Below are 18,383 nucleotides of genomic sequence, written 5' to 3'. Positions count from 1 at the left end.
ATCCCTTCTTGAAAGAGTCTGAACCCAATCTTGCCCTTTAGGATTACGGGGATGCCTAACACCATTCCTAGTGCGGTCCCGGGAGTTCCTCTATCGCTGTTGTTAGACCAGACTCGGGTCAGTTGCTGCAATTGGCAGGTTTGTCTTGTGGAATAAATTAAACAATGTCTTCTAGTCTTTGTCTGTCTTTTGTTTTTCAAATGGCTGGGAATGGATTCTCACTGTTAAAAAAAGAGGCCGACGCATCTCAACATCTGGTGTCATAAAATCACAAGAGATGGGGAGGTGGTGGCGTAGTGGTGTTGTCACTGGACCAGTAATCCAGAGACCCAGGTTAATACTCTGGGGTCCTGGGTTCGAATCCTGCTCTGGCAGAGGGTGAAATTTGAATTCAATTAAAAAATCTGGAAGTTAAAGTCTTATAATGACCATGAAACTATTGCTGATTGTCACAAACACCCATCTGATTCATTAATGTTCTTCAGGGAAGGAAATCTGCCGTCCTTACCCGGTCTGGCCTACATGTGACTCCAGATCCAGACAGCAATGTGGTTTACTTCTAACTGCCCCCAATGTAATGACCCAGCAAAAGTAGCCGAGCAAGCCACTCAGTTCAAGGGCAATTAGGGATGGGCAACAAATGCTGGCCCAGCCAGCGACGCCCACATCCCAAGAACGAATAAAAAAAACATTGGAGCTGGAATAGAACAAACAGTCCCTCAAACCGGCTCTATCATTCGATTAGATCAAGACTGATCCGATTGTGGCCTGAACTCCACTTTCATGCCTGACTCCATAACCCTCGATTCCCTTTCCCATCAAAAATCTGTCTGACTCAGGCAGGGAGGTCAATCCTGAGTGTGTGAACTGGAATTAGTAGTGGAATGGCTGCCCCGGGCTGTTCGGATTGCCCAGAAACCAGCACTCACAGGGTTAATGATTTCTAAATTCAAGGCAGGGACCAGGAATCATTTCCATAGTTAATTAGCTGGGGCATTTCTTCAATACCTGATGTTCCTGTAGCTAAACTTTATTCAAAATCATCTCCCTAAAACAGTATAAAAATCTCTGAGCTCTCTGCTCAAACTGCAGATCGAGCTGAAGGTGCTAAGAGTCATTCAGTGGCTTCACCAGTGATCTGAGCCAACACCAAGATGCTGAGAATCTTCTTAACCGTGTCTGTCCTCTTCTGGAACCAACTCGCTGCAGAGAAAGCGGTAAATGAGGTGATCGACTTTTGTCAAGATGCAGATTGCCTTGAACCTGTTGAAGCCATTTTGGGCAAGGTAAGAATGTTTGCTGCATTCTGTAATGTTTGTACCAGCTGAAATTATTTAATGCCTGTATTTTTGGGTTGAAAACCCTTTACTCTCTTTACTGTCAAAAATATGTCTAACTCAGACAGGGAGGGTTGTCAATCCTGAGTGTGTGAACTGGAATAAATAGTGAAATAGCTGCCCCGGGCTGTTCAGACATCCCGGGAACTGGCACTCACAGAATTAATGATTTCCAAAGTTAAGGTTGGAACCAAGAAAGAATTCTGAGGGACAGAATATATTTGCACTTTAGACACGGATTAATCAGGGATAGTCAGCATGGATTTGTTAATGGAAGGTCTTTCTTGACAAATACAATTGAATTTTATGAGGAGTTAACCAGGGGCGGAATTGTCCAATATCCCCCACCAGGTCGGAGAATCCTGGGGGGGGGGGGGGGGGAGCTGCATGAATCCCGCCCCGTCGCTCCGACGCCGGCTGCCATTTTCTCCTGTGCCGGTTTTCGGGTGGGGGCAGGGTTTACGCCACGCCGGTCAAGGGCTGTTGACAGCGCCCCCTCCCCCACCCCCTGGCAATTCTCCGGGCCCCGATGGGCCGAGTGGCCGTCGTTTCCTGGCCAGTCCCGCCGGCGTGAAATGGATATGGTCCATCACGATGGGACCTGGCTTGGAGGCTGGCTAGGTGATTCCTCGTGGGGGGGGTAGGAGGAGGTGGGGAGATCCGGCCACGGGGGGTGGGGGGGGGGGGGGGGGGTAGGAGGAGGTGGGGAGATCCGGCCACGGGGGGTGGTGGGGGGGGGCCATGGTGGTCTGGCCCGCAATCGGGGCCCACTGATCTGCAGGCGGGCCTGTGCCGTGGGGGCACTCTTTCCTTCAGGGCCGGCCTCTGTAGTGCTCCGCCATGGCCAGCACGGAGAAGAACCCCCCCTGAGCATGCGCAGGTAACACACCGGCCGGTCTGCACATGTGTGGAACCACGGTGGCGGTCCTGCGCATGCGCCAACTCGTACCAGCCCTTCAGCTCCTGTTCATGCGGCGCCAGCCCCTCCAGCGCCGGCCTAGCCCCGGAAACAAACAGTAGTATGATGAAGTCACCAGCATCTGAATCACCGCACCTTCCCATCGGCCCGACGCCAGAGCGGTTGGCGCCGCTCTTGGCACCGGGCTATCCGGCCAGTTGCGGGAGAATCCCACCCCAGGAGTGTTGATGAGGATAATACATTTGAAGTGGTCTATATGGACTTTAGCAAGGCTTTTGATAAGGTCCCTTGTGGCAGACTGATCAAGAAAGTCAGGGGCCATGGGATCCAAGGCAAAGTGACACATTGGATCCAAGACCCTCACGATCAGGGGTTTCCCAATCTGCCCCCTCAGGGACCACTGTAGTAAGGAGACCCCCACAAGAACCCCTATGATAGGGAGACCCCCTCCCCCCCCCACTCCCAAAGACCCTGTAATAGAGGGCCACCCACAAGCACCCCAACCCCTGTCCCACACAGACCCGTAAATCCCCACCCAGTGCGCCACATGCCAATACCCATACTGCCTGAAATGGCCAGCTGTAGATGGTGGCCGAGGCACATGACAGGGCGAGAGTCACAGGCAGCTCAGTACCAAGGCCACCTGGACATTGCAGTGGCATTTCCGAGCTTGGCCTAATCACAACGGGTCATGGCTGCGTGTGTCAATGGCATTGCTCAGGCATTGACCTGAGCACAGTCCCAGAAGGAGGTGGCCCAATCCCTGTTCTCCTCGGCCATGAGCATTGAGACCCTGGTCGAGACGAGAGTGGTTCTGAAGGGCTGGCGGTGCTAGATGGTGGGGGAGCCATGGAGCTCGCTCTGGCCACACTCCCATCCCAAGAAGACGCCATTGGGCACCCGAAGGGAGGAGGAGGTGATGAAATGAAATGAAAATTGCTTATTGTCACGAGTAGGCTTCAATGAAGTTACTGTGAAAAGCCCCTAGTCACCACATTCCGGCTCCTGTCCGGGGAGGCTGATACGGGAATCGAACCGCGCTGCTGGCCTGCTTGGTCTGCTTTAAAAGCCAGCGATTTAGCCCAGTGAGCTAAACCAGCCATGGGGGCCGTGCGAGTGACTCACAAAGGGAAGGTGCACCGTGGCACACACACATTGTGCAGGCTCTTGTGTCTGCCCGTGCCCAACCTGGCCCTCCACATCGATGGAGACCTGTCATTCATCTCCCTCCTGTCAGGCGATGTTGTGGAGGATGCAGCAGGTCACCATGATGTGGGAGACGCTCCTTGCGCTATATTGGAGGACCCCTCAGAGCAGTCCAGGCATCTAAACTGCACCTTCAGTACGCTGATGCACCACTCAATCACAGCTCCGATCGAGGCATGGGCATTACTGTAGAAGATCCCCACATTAGTCTGAGGCCTCCGGATAGGTGTCATCAGCCACAGCCGTGCCGGTTAACCTCTGTTGCCCAGGAGCCAACCCCTCACCCACAGGTGTGCCTCGAAGGTGTTGGGAATCGTTGAATGTGCCAAGATGAAGGCGCCATGCACACTGCCTGGATATCGGGTGCAGACACCTGATGTGCATCCCGTGGTCACACATCAGCTACATGTTCATGGAGTAGTAACCCTATCAGTTTGTGAAGGCCAAACTTGAATGTGCCGGTGCTCGGATGGGGACACGTGCCCGTCAATCATGCCTGGACCTGGGGCATCCTGGCGATGACCGTGGCCAAGAAATCCTGGTGTGCTCGGTCCACATTGCATTTCATGCATTTGGACCAACTTGGCATATAACCGAGACAACACGGTAGCATAGTGGTTAGCACCAGTTTCTTCACAGCGCCAGGATCCCAGGTTCGATTCTCGGCTTAGGTCACTGTCTTTGCGGAATCTGTACGTTCTCTCCGTGTCTGCGAGGGTTTCCTCCGGATGCTTCGGTTTCCTCCCACAAGTCCCGAAAGACGTGCGTTAGGTGAATTGGACATTCTGAATTCTCCCTCTGTGACCCGAACAGGCGCAGGGGTGTGGCGACGAGGGGCTTTTCACAGTAACTTCATTGCAGTGTTAATGTAAGCCTACTTGTGACAATAAAGAGTATTATTATAAGGCTTGCATGATAGCGAGGATGCACCAGTGCACCAAGGTCTGTGAGATCCTAGACAGGTCCCCACTTAGCACCTCGAAGGATCTCTTAGCGAAAAGGTTCATGTCAACCATCACCTTTAAGGCCAGGTCTTCCCTCATATTCCCGCAGTTCCAGGTGTACCATGGTCTGGCATATAGGTCTCCCTGCTCAGCTGGAGTCCTGAAGCTGCTCAATGCTGTTCTTCTTCCTGAGCTGTTTCTTCATCTTCCGCCGATTCTGGCAGAGTTTGATGGACAAGGAGGAGTGGATGAGCCGCTGGTCTGTCCAGCAGTCACTTGTCATGGTTTAGGTGATGAGGGCATCATTTTGGTGTTCCGTGCATTTGGCCAGCAGGAGAACCCCATTGGAGTTGCAAGTCCCAACTCAGTCCTTTTCATTTGGTTCGTTCCCAGATTGGATGATCTTATTCGTTCCGGGTTCTCCTCGAAGGACAGGTGCTGACGGTATACCGTCAGCACCTGTCCTTCGAGGAGAACCCGGAACGAATTTGCCGACAAAGATTTTGACAAGCCAAGAAGGCCGTGTGCTACCTGTGCGAGATGATGGCACACCTGGCACCACGAGGGTTTGTAGGAGGATACCCACTCCCAGTGACCATCAAGGCAAAGGTCGCCCTGAACTTTTATATTTCTGGGTCGTTCCAGGGGCCGAGCAGGGACCTGTCTGGAATCTCTCAGATATCCGTAAACAGGTGCATCTGCGCTGTGACAGATTCCCTATGCAGCTGGGCAGCAGACTGTATAAACTTCAGTCTGGACCAGGAGCACCAAGATGCCCTGAGCAGCAATTGCTACCATCGTGGCATGCCCAGGTTCCAGGGGGTAGTTGATGGCACACGTCCCCTTACAAGGGAGTGCACTTCATTAATCGGTAAGTCTTCCACTCCCTAGAAGTTGTCATGCGGGATTCTCCGTCTCTGAGACACTGGGCAGGATTCTCCATCTCTGAGACTAAGGGCGGGATTCTCCGTCTCTGAGACTAAGGGCGGGATTCTCCGTCTCTGAGACACCTGGCGGGATTCTCCGTCTCTGAGACACTGGGCGGGATTCTCCGTCTCTGAGACACTGGGCGGGATTCTCCGTCTCTGAGACTAAGGGCGGGATTCTCCGTCTCTGAGACACTAGGCAGGATTCTCCGTCTCGGAGACTAAGGGCGGGATTCTCCGTCTCTGAGACACTGGGCGGGATTCTCCGTCTCTGAGACACTGGGCGGGATTCTCCGTCTCTGAGACTAAGGGCGGGATTCACCGTCTCTGAGACACTGGGTGGGATTCTCCGTCTCTGAGACACTGGGCGGGATTCTCCGTCTCTGAGACACTGGGCGGGATTCTCCGTCCCTGAGACACTGGGCGGGATTCTCCGTCTCTGAGACTAAGGGCGGGATTCTCCGTCTCTGAGACACTGGGCGGGATTCTCCGTCTCTGAGACACTGGGCGGGATTCTCCGTCTCTGAGACACTGGGCGGGATTCTCCGTCTCTGAGACACTGGGCGGGATTCTCCGTCTCTGAGACACTGGGCGGGATTCTCCGTCTCGGAGACTAAGGGCGGGATTCTCCGTCTCTGAGTGGGATTCTCCGTCTCTGAGACTAAGGGCGGGATTCCCCGTCTCTGAGACACTGGGCGGGATTCTCCGTCTCTGAGACACTGGGCGGGATTCTCCGTCTCTGAGACACTGGGCAGGATTCTCCGTCTCTGAGACTAAGGGCAGGATTCTCCGTCTCTGAGACACTGGGCGGGATTCTCCGTCTCTGAGACACTGGGCAGGATTCTCCGTCTCTGAGACACTGGGCGGGATTCTCCGTCTCTGAGACACTGGGCGGGATTCTCCGTCTCTGAGACACTGGACGGGATTCTCCGTCTCTGAGACACTGGGCGGGATTCTCCGTCTCTGAGACACTGGGCGTGATTCTCCGTCTCTGAGACACTGGGCAGGATTCTCCGTCTCTGAGACACTGGGCGGGATTCTCCGTCTCTGAGACACTGGGCAGGATTCTCCGTCTCTGAGACACTGGGCGGGATTCTCCGTCTCGGAGACTAAGGGCGGGATTCTCCGTCTCTGAGACACTGGGTGGGATTCTCCGTCTCTGAGACTAAGGGCGGGATTCTCCGTCTCTGAGACACTGGGCGGGATTCTCCGTCTCCGAGACACTGGGCGGGATTCTCCGTCTCTGAGACACTGGGCAGGATTCTCCGTCTCTGAGACTAAGGGCAGGATTCTCCGTCTCTGAGACACTGGGCGGGATTCTCCGTCTCTGAGACACTGGGCAGGATTCTCCGTCTCTGAGACACTGGGCGGGATTCTCCGTCTCTGAGACACTGGGCGGGATTCTCCGTCTCTGAGACACTGGACGGGATTCTCCGTCTCTGAGACACTGGGCGGGATTCTCCGTCTCTGAGACACTGGGCGGGATTCTCCGTCTCTGAGACACTGGGCAGGATTCTCCGTCTCTGAGACACTGGGCGGGATTCTCCGTCTCTGAGACACTGGGTGGGATTCTCCGTCTCTGAGACACTGGGCGGGATTCTCCGTCTCTGAGACTAAGGGCGGGATTCTCCTGAGACACTGGGCGGGATTTTCCGTCTCTGAGACACTGGGCGGGATTCTCCGTCTCTGAGACTAAGGGCGGGATTCTCCGTCTCTGAGACACTGGGCGGGATTCTCCGTCTCTGAGACTAAGGGCAGGATTCTCCGTCTCTGAGACACTGGGCGGGATTCCCCGTCTCTGAGACACTGGGCGGGATTCTCCGTCTCTGAGACACTGGGCGGGATTCCCCGTCTCTGAGACACTGGGCGGGATTCTCCGTCTCTGAGACACTGGGCGGGATTCTCCGTCTCTGAGACACTGGGCGGGATTCTCCGTCTCGGAGACTAAGGGCGGGATTCCCCGTCTCTGAGACACTGGGCGGGATTCTCCGTCTCTGAGACTAAGGGTGGGATTCTCCGTCTCTGAGACACTGGGCGGGATTCTCCGTTTCTGAGACACTGGGCGGGATTCTCCGTCTCTGAGACACTGGGCGGGATTCTCCGTCTCGGAGACTAAGGGCGGGATTCTCCGTCTCTGAGACACTGGGTGGGATTCTCCATCTCTGAGACTAAGGGCGGGATTCTCCGTCTCTGAGACACTGGGCGGGATTCTCCGTCTCTGAGACACTGGGCGGGATTCTCCGTCTCTGAGACACTGGGCAGGATTCTCCGTCTCTGAGACTAAGGGCAGGATTCTCCGTCTCTGAGACACTGGGCGGGATTCTCCGTCTCTGAGACACTGGGCGGGATTCTCCGTCTCTGAGACTAAGGGCGGGATTCTCCGTCTCTGAGACACTGGGCGGGATTCTCCGTCTCTGAGACACTGGGCGGGATTCTCCGTCTCTGAGACACTGGGCAGGATTCTCCGTCTCTGAGACTAAGGGCAGGATTCCCCGTCTCTGAGACACTGGCGGGATTCTCCGTCTCTGAGACTAAGGGCGGGATTCCCCGTCTCTGAGACTAAGGGCAGGATTCTCCGTCTCTGAGACACTGGGCGGGATTCTCCGTCTCTGAGACACTGGGCAGGATTCTCCGTCTCTGAGACACTGGGCGGGATTCTCCGTCTCGGAGACTAAGGGCGGGATTCTCCGTCTCTGAGACACTGGGTGGGATTCTCCGTCTCTGAGACTAAGGGCGGGATTCTCCGTCTCTGAGACACTGGGCGGGATTCTCCGTCTCTGAGACACTGGGCGGGATTCTCCGTCTCTGAGACTAAGGGCAGGATTCTCCGTCTCTGAGACTAAGGGCAGGATTCTCCGTCTCTGAGACACTGGGCGGAATTCTCCGTCTCTGAGACACTGGGCAGGATTCTCCGTCTCTGAGACACTGGGCGGGATTCTCCGTCTCTGAGACACTGGGCGGGATTCTCCGTCTCTGAGACACTGGGCGGGATTCTCCGTCTCTGAGACACTGGGCAGGATTCTCCGTCTCTGAGACACTGGGCGGGATTCTCCGTCTCTGAGACACTGGGTGGGATTCTCCGTCTCTGAGACACTGGGCGGGATTCTCCGTCTCTGAGACTAAGGGCGGGATTCTCCTGAGACACTGGGCGGGATTCTCCGTCTCTGAGACACTGGGCGGGATTCTCCGTCTCTGAGACTAAGGGCGGGATTCTCCGTCTCTGAGACACTGGGTGGGATTCTCCGTCTCTGAGACACTGGGCGGGATTCTCCGTCTCTGAGACACTGGGCGGGAATCCCCGTCTCTGAGACACTGGGCGGGATTCCCCGTCTCTGAGACACTGGGCGGGATTCTCCGTCTCTGAGACACTGGGCGGGATTCCCCGTCTCTGAGACACTGGGCGGGATTCTCCGTCTCTGAGACTAAGGGCGGGATTCTCCGTCTCTGAGACACTGGGCGGGATTCCCCGTCTCTGAGACACTGGGCGGGATTCTCCGTCTCTGAGACACTGGGCGGGATTCTCCGTCTCTGAGACACTGGGCGGGATTCTCCGTCTCTGAGACACTGGGCGGGATTCTCCGTCTCTGAGACTAAGGGCGGGATTCTCCGTCTCTGAGACACTGGGCGGGATTCTCCGTCTCTGAGACACTGGGCGGGATTCTCCGTCTCTGAGACACTGGGCGGGATTCTCCGTCTCTGAGACACTGGGCAGGATTCTCCGTCTCTGAGACACTGGGCGGGATTCTCCGTCTCTGAGACTAAGGGCGGGATTCTCCATCTCTGAGACACTGGGCGGGATTCTCCGTCTCGGAGACACTGGGCGGGATTCTCCGTCTCTGAGACACTGGGCAGGATTCTCCGTCTCTGAGACTAAGGGCGGGATTCTCCGTCTCTGAGACTAAGGGCGGGATTCTCCTTCTCTGAGACACTGGGCGGGATTCTCCGTCTCTGAGACACTGGGCGGGATTCTCCGTCTCTGAGACACTGGGCGGGATTCTCCGTCTCTGAGACGAAGGGCGGGATTCTCCGTCTCTGAGACACTGGGCGGGATTCTCCGTCTCTGAGACACTGGGCGGGATTCTCCGTCTCTGAGACACTGGGCGGGATTCTCCGTCTCTGAGACACTGGGCGGGATTCTCCGTCTCTGAGACTAAGGGTGGAACCCTCCGCACCTTTAGGGGATAGGCCCGCCCCGGAGTGATTGGCGCCCCGCCGGCTGGCATGGGAGGCCTTTGTCGCCACGCCAGCCAGGGCCGAAGGGGCTCCGCTGGTCGGCGGGAGTCCGCGCATGCGCGGGAGCGTCAGCGGCTGCAAGGGACCTGGTTCAATTCACGCCTGCGGGACTGGCACAGAAGCAGTGGGACTTCAGCCCATCGCGGCTGCTGACATCATCCCCGGCATGCGCGGGGGGGGGGGGGGGGGTCACCTACACGTCAGCCATTGCGGAGGCTTACACGACCGACGCTTACGAATAGAGTGCCCACACGGCATAGGCCCGCCCGCGGATCGGTGGGCCCCGATCGCGGGCCAGGCCACCATGGGGGTACCCCCTGGGGACAGATCGCCCTGCGCCCTCCCCCCCCGCCATCCAGGGCCCCGAAGCCCGCCCGCGCCGCCAGGTCCCGCCAGTAAGGGACCTGGCTCAATACACGTTGGTGGGACCGGCATAGAAGCAGCGGGACATCGGCCCATCGCGGGCCGGAGAATCGCCGGGGGGGGGGGCCCGCCGACCGGTGCAGCGCGATTCCCGCTCCCGCCGAATCTCTGTGCTGGAGAATTCGGCGGCTGGTGAGGGCGCACCCCCCACCCCCCCCCCCCCCCCCCTTGCGATTCTCCAACCTGGCGGGGAGTTGGAGAATCCCGCATCTCAGGTTCTGAGATTAAGGGCGGGATTCTCCGTTGTCCAATGCCGATATCTGTAATTGGCGATCGGGGTGGAGAATCCCGTTTGACGCCGAAATCTGGAGTGGCCTGTTTTCGGATGCACCGCCCCCTCCAACACGGCGTTATTGGTGAATACACCGCACGCTGTTCCGACGGCCTCAGGAGGTGGCGAGTGGGGTTACAGGAGGGCAGATTTTGGTAGTCCAGGCTGCGTGCAGCCGGCTCCATGTTGTACGTCGTGACCGCAGCAGGTCGTCGCTGTGCACATGCGGTGCCACGGATCCGGTAATTCTCCAGCCGTTTATGTCTGACCACAATTGGCAGAGGCCGTCAGTGTAGTGGGCAATGCCGTCCAGACCAGCCAGCAGTGTCGTAAAAACCTGCATGACCTGCTCAGGGGGGGGCCAGGGTGAGTAGGCAACACTGAGACCCTGGCACTAATCCCCGTAACCCAACACCCTCCCCTCTCCGGAGGACGGGCAAGTACCCCCCTGCCCCACATGTCAGCACCCATACCAGCCGCCATGGCTGTGTGCCCTGGCCACTGAGGCCACCGGCTCCCCAGCCCCCGGGCTGCATGTATCAGAATGTCTATCGCTGTTGTTTTCTGTTTGTCCCCCCCACCCAGAGAAGGCCGGGAGTGGGAGAAGACAGGAGGGGACCACCGGAACTGCGGCCACCTCACTGTGGCAGAGCAGAGGGCCCTGCAAATGGTCGGCGGATCGGAGTTCACCAAAGTGGAGGTCGGCCACGGGCGAGGAAGTGAGACCCGGTTAGTTACGGATCCCCATGGCACGTGCCAATGCCCCCAACACCACCCCCACCCTACACCACGCCCTCACCCTGCACCACTCCACACCATCCTCACCCCCACACCACCCTCACCCCCACACCACCCTCACCCCCACACCACCCTCACCACCCTCACCCCCAAACCCACTACACCCCCTCACCAACCCCACCCTCACCCCCACACCACCCTCACCCCCCACACCATCCTCACCCCCACACCACCCTCACCCCCACACCACCCTCACCCCCTCACCCCCACACCATCCTCACCCCCTCACCAACCCCACCCTCACCCCCACACCACCCTCACCCCACACCACCCTCACCCCCACACCACCCTCACCCCCAAACCCACTACACCCCCTCACCAACCCCACCCTCACCCCCACACCACCCTCACACCATCCTCACCCCCACACCACCCTCACCCCCACACCACCCTCACCCCCTCACCACCCTCACCCCCACACCATCCTCACCCCCTCACCAACCCCACCCTCACCCCCACACCACCCTCACCCCACACCACCCTCACCCCCACACCATCCTCACCCCCACACCATCCTCACCCCCACACCATCCTCACCCCCACACCACCCTCACCCCCACACCACCCTCACCCCCTCACCATCCTCACCCCCTCACCAACCCCACCCTCACCCCCACACCACCCTCACCCCCACACCACCCTCACCCCACACCACCCTCACCCCCACACCATCCTCACCCCCACACCATCCTCACCCCCACACCATCCTCACCCCCACACCACCCTCACCCCCACACCACCCTCACTCCCACACCACCCTCACCCCCACACCATCCTCACCCCCACACCACCCTCACCCCCACACCATCCTCACCCCCACACCACCCTCACCCCCACACCACCCTCACCCCCACACCACCCTCACCCCCACACCACCCTCACTCCACACCACCCTCACCCCCACACCATCCTCACCCCCACACCACCCTCACCCCCACACCATCCTCACCCCACCATCCTCACCCCCACACCATCCTCACCCCCACACCATCCTCACCCCCACACCACCCTCACCCCCACACCACCCTCACCCCCAAACCCACTACACCCCCTCACCAACCCCACCCTCACCCCCACACCACCCTCACCCCACACCATCCTCACCCCCACACCACCCTCACCCCCACACCACCCTCACCCCCACACCACCCTCACCCCCAAACCCACTACACCCCCTCACCAACCCCACCCTCACCCCCACACCATCCTCACCCCCACACCAGCCTCACCCCCAAACCCACTACACCCCCTCACCAACCCCACCCTCACCCCACACCACCCTCACCCACCATCCTCACCCCCACACCACCCTCACCCCCACACCATCCTCACCCCCACACCACCCTCACCCCCACACCATCCTCACCCCCACACCACCCTCACCCCCACACCACCCTCACCCCCACACCATCCTCACCCCCACACCACCCTCACCCCCAAACCCACTACACCCCCTCACCAACCCACCCTCACCCCCACGCCACCCTCACCTCCACACCACCCTCACCCCCAAACCCACTACACCCCCTCACCAACCCCACCCTCACCCCCACACCATCCTCACCCCCACACCATCCTCACCCCCACACCACCCTCACCCCACACCATCCTCACCCCCACACCATCCTCACCCCCACCATCCTCACCCCCACACCACCCTCACCCCCACACCACCCTCACCCCCAAACCCACTACACCCCCTCACCAACCCCACCCTCACCCCCACGCCACCCTCACCCCCACACCACCCTCACCCCCAAACCCACTACACCCCCTCACCAACCCCACTCTCACCCCCACACCACCCTCACCCCACCCCACCCTCACCCCCACACCACCCTCACCCCCACTCCATCCTCACCCCCACACCACCCTCACCCCCACACCACCCTCACCCCCAAACCCACTATACCCCCTCCCCAACCCCACCCTCACCCCCACACCACCCTCACCCCACACCACCCTCACCCCCACACCACGCTCACCCCCAAACCCACTACACCCCCTCACCAACCCCAGCCCACACCACCCTCACCCTCACACCATGCTCACCCACAAACCCACTACACCCCCTCACCAACCCCACCCCAACACCATCCTCACCCTCACACTACCCTCACCCTCACACCACCCTCACCCTCACACCATGCTCACCCCCAAACCCACTACACCCTCTCACCAACCCCAGCCCACACCACCCTCACCCTCACACCATGCTCACCCCCAAGCCCACTACACCCCCTCACCAACCTCACCCCAACACCATCCTCACCCTCACACTACCCTCACCCTCACACCACCCTCACCCTAACCACCCCCACACCCACCTTCATCCCCATAGTACCCGGACCCCAACACTACCCCCACACCCACACCACCCATACGCCACCGCCCCCCACCCACATGCCCATCACCAGCCCCCAACCCACGGTCTAATCTTGCATCTTGTCTTGCAGGACCTGCTGATGACTTGGCTTCCCCCGCCCCCAGGCTGTGTCAATGCCGGAGCACCGCCCCCCCCCCCCCCCCCCCCCCCCCCCCCCCGGGCAGTGATGGGGACAGCAGCTCGGACACCAGCCCTCTGCCCGAGACTCAGGAGACCCCGGAGCTCAGGTCGCAGAATGGCATTGACTGTCCCGTCACAGCTGTCTCCAACACCCCCCACCCTCCCAGAGACACTCACCTCGGTTGGACACTTTAGTAAAGAGGCTCCTGGGACACTCTCTGATGCGCACCAGGGAGCTGCTCCGGTACAGCAGGTGGAGGTAGGAACACCCAACGGGGCGGACGGTAGAGGGCAGGCCGATCCCAGGGACTAACTGCCGTCCAGACGGGTTTCGGGATTCTGGAATGGACAGTCCCATCTCCAGTGGTGATGCAGGCGCAGAGCTAAGGACTACGAGAGGAGCTGTCAGCGAGCATCCAGCACCTGCAGGTGAAGTTAGAGGAGTCCAAACGTGTGCACCAGCAGGAGGCGGTGCTGCCCATGTGTGCCACCCAGGCCAACACGCAAGGGTGGTGTCCGCAGTGGAGGCATTGGTGGCAACAGTCGTGGGTATGGATCAGTATGTCCAAGGTCTGGGGCATTCTGTGCAGGCGCTGGGCGAGGCCCAGGACAGGGTTGCTGCCTCACAGGCGGTGCTATGTCTTTTCGTCCGACGTCATTTCGTCCAACGACACTTCGTCCACGTCTTTTGGTCCAACGTCTTTTTGTCCGCCCGTCTTTTGGTCCAACGTCACTTCGTCCAATTATCCAATTACAAATAGTTTAATTTAGTTTTTCAATGTTACTGCTCAAGGATCCTCTCCACCTATTTCGCCTCTTGAGGTTGAGTTCTGCATTTGTGCTGCTTGATCTTCAGACATTATTAAGATAAGCTGCAGGATATTCACCCATGTATGCTCCAGCGTGATGAGAGCCATTGTATCTGATGGAATATTTGATCATTTCAGACCTGTAATGTCAGAACCCACTGCCAACCAGAGGTTTTAATCACTCGACGAAAATCGAGTTTAAATCTGCTTCTTTCAGAACTGCACTCATTGTCTAAATCCAATTAGACTCCCACTTATATCTGTGTCTGTCGGAATTGCAGAATATCAAATCATCTTGTCCTCTCCCCATTATTCTCTCTCGGGTACAGTTCTGGAAATCTAACTTTTAGGGAATTTCGGGAATTTACAATTTACATCAATTTTAAGTAATTTCGGGATATTCTACAATATATCCGAAGAGCTTTAAACCTGAAAAAGACTAGGTATCAGATAAACAAAGAATGGAGACATTTCGAGAATGTGGGGCATACATTGCAGGTATTATTAACTTTTAGGGAATTTCGGGAATTTACAATTTACATCAATTTTAAGTAATTTCGGGAATTTTAAGTAATTAGTAAACTTTTAGATTTTTTAACTGCATTTTTAGATTTTTTAACTTTTTAACTGCATTTTTCAACTTGCATTTTACTTGCATTTTATCAATTACTTGCATTTTAGCAATTAAATTCACTTGCTGTATTGTACTTGCATTTTATCAATTAAATGGTTTTATACGGAGTTAATTTGTAATTGGATAATTGGACGGAGTGACGTTGGACCAAAAGACGGGCGGACAAAAAGACGTTGGACCAAAAGACGTGGACGAAGTGTCGTTGGACGAAGTGACGTCGGACGAAAAGACGCGACATTCTCACAGGCAGCCATGTCCCAGAGCCACCTGGACATTGCAACAGCTCTTCTGAGCGTGGCCCAGTCACAGCAGGCCATGGCTAAGAATGGCGGCGGCATTGCCCAGGCGCTGGCCGACGTGGCTCAGACTCAGAGGGAGGTGGCCCAGTCCCAGAGGGAGATGGCGCAGTCACTGGCTGATGTAACCCAAACCCAGAAGGTGGTGGCACAGTCACTGGGTGATGTGGCGCAGTCCCAGACAGAGGTGATCCACTCACTGTGCTCACCGTGGAAAGGGGCAATAAACAAAGAAATAACTGATGCATGTAAACATGGTACGGAAATTATCATGGGGGCTTTTAATCCACATGTCGATTGGTCAAACCAGATCAGTCAGGACAGTCTTGAGGAAGAGTTCATAGAATGTATCCGCGATAGTTTCCTCGGACAGTATGTAATGGGACCTGAGAGGGAGAAAGATATCCTAGATCTGGTCCTGTGTAATGAGACAGGAATAATTAATGATCTCATAGTTAGGAATCCTCTTGGAAAGAGCGATCACAATATGGTGGAATTTAAAAGGGCCTTGGTGAGGCCACACCTTGAGTACTGTGTGCAGTTTTGGTCCCCTAGTTTGAGGAAGGACATTCTTGCTATTGAGGGTGTCCAGCGAAGGTTCACCAGACTAATTCCCGGGATGGCAGGACTGACATATGGAGAAAGACTGGATCGACTGGGCTTCTACTCACTGGAGTTTAGAAGAATGAGAGGGGATCTCATAGAAACATATAAAATCCTGATGGGACTGGACAGATTAATGTTCCCGATGTGGGGGGCATCCAGAATTAAGGGCCAGAAGTAGCCAAAGAATAAGGGGTAAGCCATTCAGGACTGAGATGAGGAAGAACATCTTCTCTCAGAGAGTTGTGAACTTGTGGAATTCACTCCCACAGAAAGCTGTTGGGGCCATTTTGTTGGATATATTCAAGAGCGCGCTGGACATGGCCCAAAAAGGCAAAAGGGATCAAGGGATATGGAGAGAAAGCGGGAGTGGGATACTGAATTTGCACGATCAAGCATGATCATATTGAATGGTGGTGCAGGCAGGCTCGAAGGGCCGAATGGCCTACTCCTGCACCTATTTTCTGTTTCTATTATTCTATATTTCCTCTGGGGCAGGCTCCACTGCTGCACAGTCCTCCTCCTGGAGCAGTGCCCGCTCAGACAGCCACAATACATCCCTCAGGGCTGCGGCAATTAGGAGGAAGGCCACCATTGCTAATTGAATTCAAACATCCATTGTCTGCAGGGGGTGAAAGGCCGACATGTTAGCACGGTGTGTACCCCCGTGCCCAACCAGGTCCAGCAGGCTACACGATGCCCTGGGCTAGCACTGCAGACCCTGCCCCTGCATGTCCCCTCCCCCCCCCCCCAATCTCCACACCCCTGGTCCTGGCACCCATCCCTGCTGCCAGTGGTACCATCGGTTAGTGCTGCCCATGCCAGCAGTATGCTCCACGGCTCCCGTCTGGCACCCCCCTGTAGGGACTACTGTGGGTGTTGCCCTTGGGAGGGCCGCGTGATGATCCATCGGCAGCTGGCGGCCGGTTGCATGTGGGTGTGGTATGGTGGACGGTTAGGTGCGGGGGTGGTAAGGTGAAGTTTGGAGTGTGGAGGTGGTGGCGTGGGGGCACCGCACTCATATGGCCGGTGTCACTCTGTAGAATCAAGGGCCAAGGTGGAGGTCAGTAAGGTGCACGGTAAGATTGGCTGTCTTACAGCTTGCGTACCTGGACACCCCGGTCCCATGGGGGTAATTCCGATTTCCCCCCCCCGCCCCCCCCAACCCCATTCCCATTCCCATCAACCAACTTAGCCCACGGTCGTGCCCTGCATGTTCTACCGCCTCTCTCTCCCTCATCAGCCACGGCTCCTGTTTCTTGATTTTTAAAAGCACAAGTGAACCTCGCTGTTGGGAATGCCCCCCAGCGTAGGAGGAACTTTGAGGAGACCACGAAGAATACCAGGTTAGGCCCGCTAATAATATGCCAACATCGTTTACTGTATGTGCGGAGTAGAGCACATTGACGTTGCTGTCGAAGCAACGAAGAATTGCGACCTGTCGTGAACCCTACGCCGGCCATAATGTTGGCGACAATTCACTGCCTAATCGGCTTTCCCAATTAAGATGTTGAACGACGGACAATCCCGTCCAGAATGTCTGCAGCCAGCAGTCTTTCGGAGTTCTTGAAACTTCTCTCAACAACACCATGGAACAGGTGGGGATTGTGTGGGGCAAGTAGAGTTGGGGTTAAAGGTGAGGCATGATGTCATTGATTGGTGGAGCAGGTTTGGGGAGCTGTCAGGCCTATTCCAGCTCCTATTTCTTATGGTCATTTTGGATTAGTGTCTAGATACAAGGATCATTTGGGTGGCATGGTAGCACAATGGTTAGCACTGTTGTTTCAATGCTCCAGGGTCCCATGTTCGATAGCCGGCTTGGGTCACTGTCTGTATGGAGTCTGCACCTCCTCACTGTGTCTGTGTGGATTTCCTCCGGGTGCTCCGGTTTCCTCCCACAAGCCCCAAACGTTGTCCTGTTAGGTGAATTGGACATTCTGAATTCTCCCTCAGTGTACCCGAACAGGTGCCGGAATGTGGTGACTAGGGGATTTTCACACTAATTTCATTGTAGTGTTAATGTAAGCCTACTTGTGACACTAATAAAGGTTATTATTCTAACCCATTGAAACTTCTCTGATAAACAAAGGGCGGGATTCTGCGGTAATGCGGGGCAGGCAATTCCGGCGCGAAGGAATGGCGTGAACCACTCCGGCATCGGGCTGCCCCAAAGGTGCGGAATCCTCTGCACCTTCAGGGGCTAGGCCGCCGCTAGAGTAGTTTGCGCCGTGCCATCCGGTGGGGAAGGGGCTTGGTGCCACGCCAACTGGCAGTGAAGGGCTTCCGGCGGCCGGCGCGAGTTGGCGCATGCGCGGGAGCACCATGTCTGCTGGCGTCATCCCAGCGCATGCGCAGGGGGGGTTTATCTCTGCGTCGGCCATCACGGAGGACCAGAGCGGCCGACGCGGAAGAATAGAGTGCCCCCACAGCACAGGTCCGCCGCGGATCAGTGGGCCCCGATTGTGGGCCAGGCCACCG

At 56.9% G+C, this 18,383-nt stretch overlaps 1 protein-coding gene across 1 annotated transcript in view; it reads left to right on the top strand.

Annotated features, from left to right (window-relative positions):
* The first annotated feature begins 1,075 nt into the window (after positions 1-1,075).
* Positions 1,076-18,383, top strand: part of LOC119967021 — a 29,959-nt gene continuing 12,651 nt past the window's right edge. Inside the window, exon 1 of the mRNA XM_038799024.1 lies at positions 1,076-1,286. Coding sequence (XP_038654952.1) covers positions 1,155-1,286 — 132 coding nt within the window. The 5' untranslated portion in view covers positions 1,076-1,154. The remainder of the gene's footprint in view (positions 1,287-18,383) is intronic.

The sequence above is a fragment of the Scyliorhinus canicula genome, chromosome 6 (assembly GCF_902713615.1).
Source record: "Scyliorhinus canicula chromosome 6, sScyCan1.1, whole genome shotgun sequence".
NCBI classification, from domain to species: Eukaryota; Metazoa; Chordata; class Chondrichthyes; order Carcharhiniformes; family Scyliorhinidae; genus Scyliorhinus; species Scyliorhinus canicula.
The sequence above is the reverse complement of the archived record's forward strand: the minus strand, read 5'-3'. Positions and strand labels throughout refer to the sequence as shown.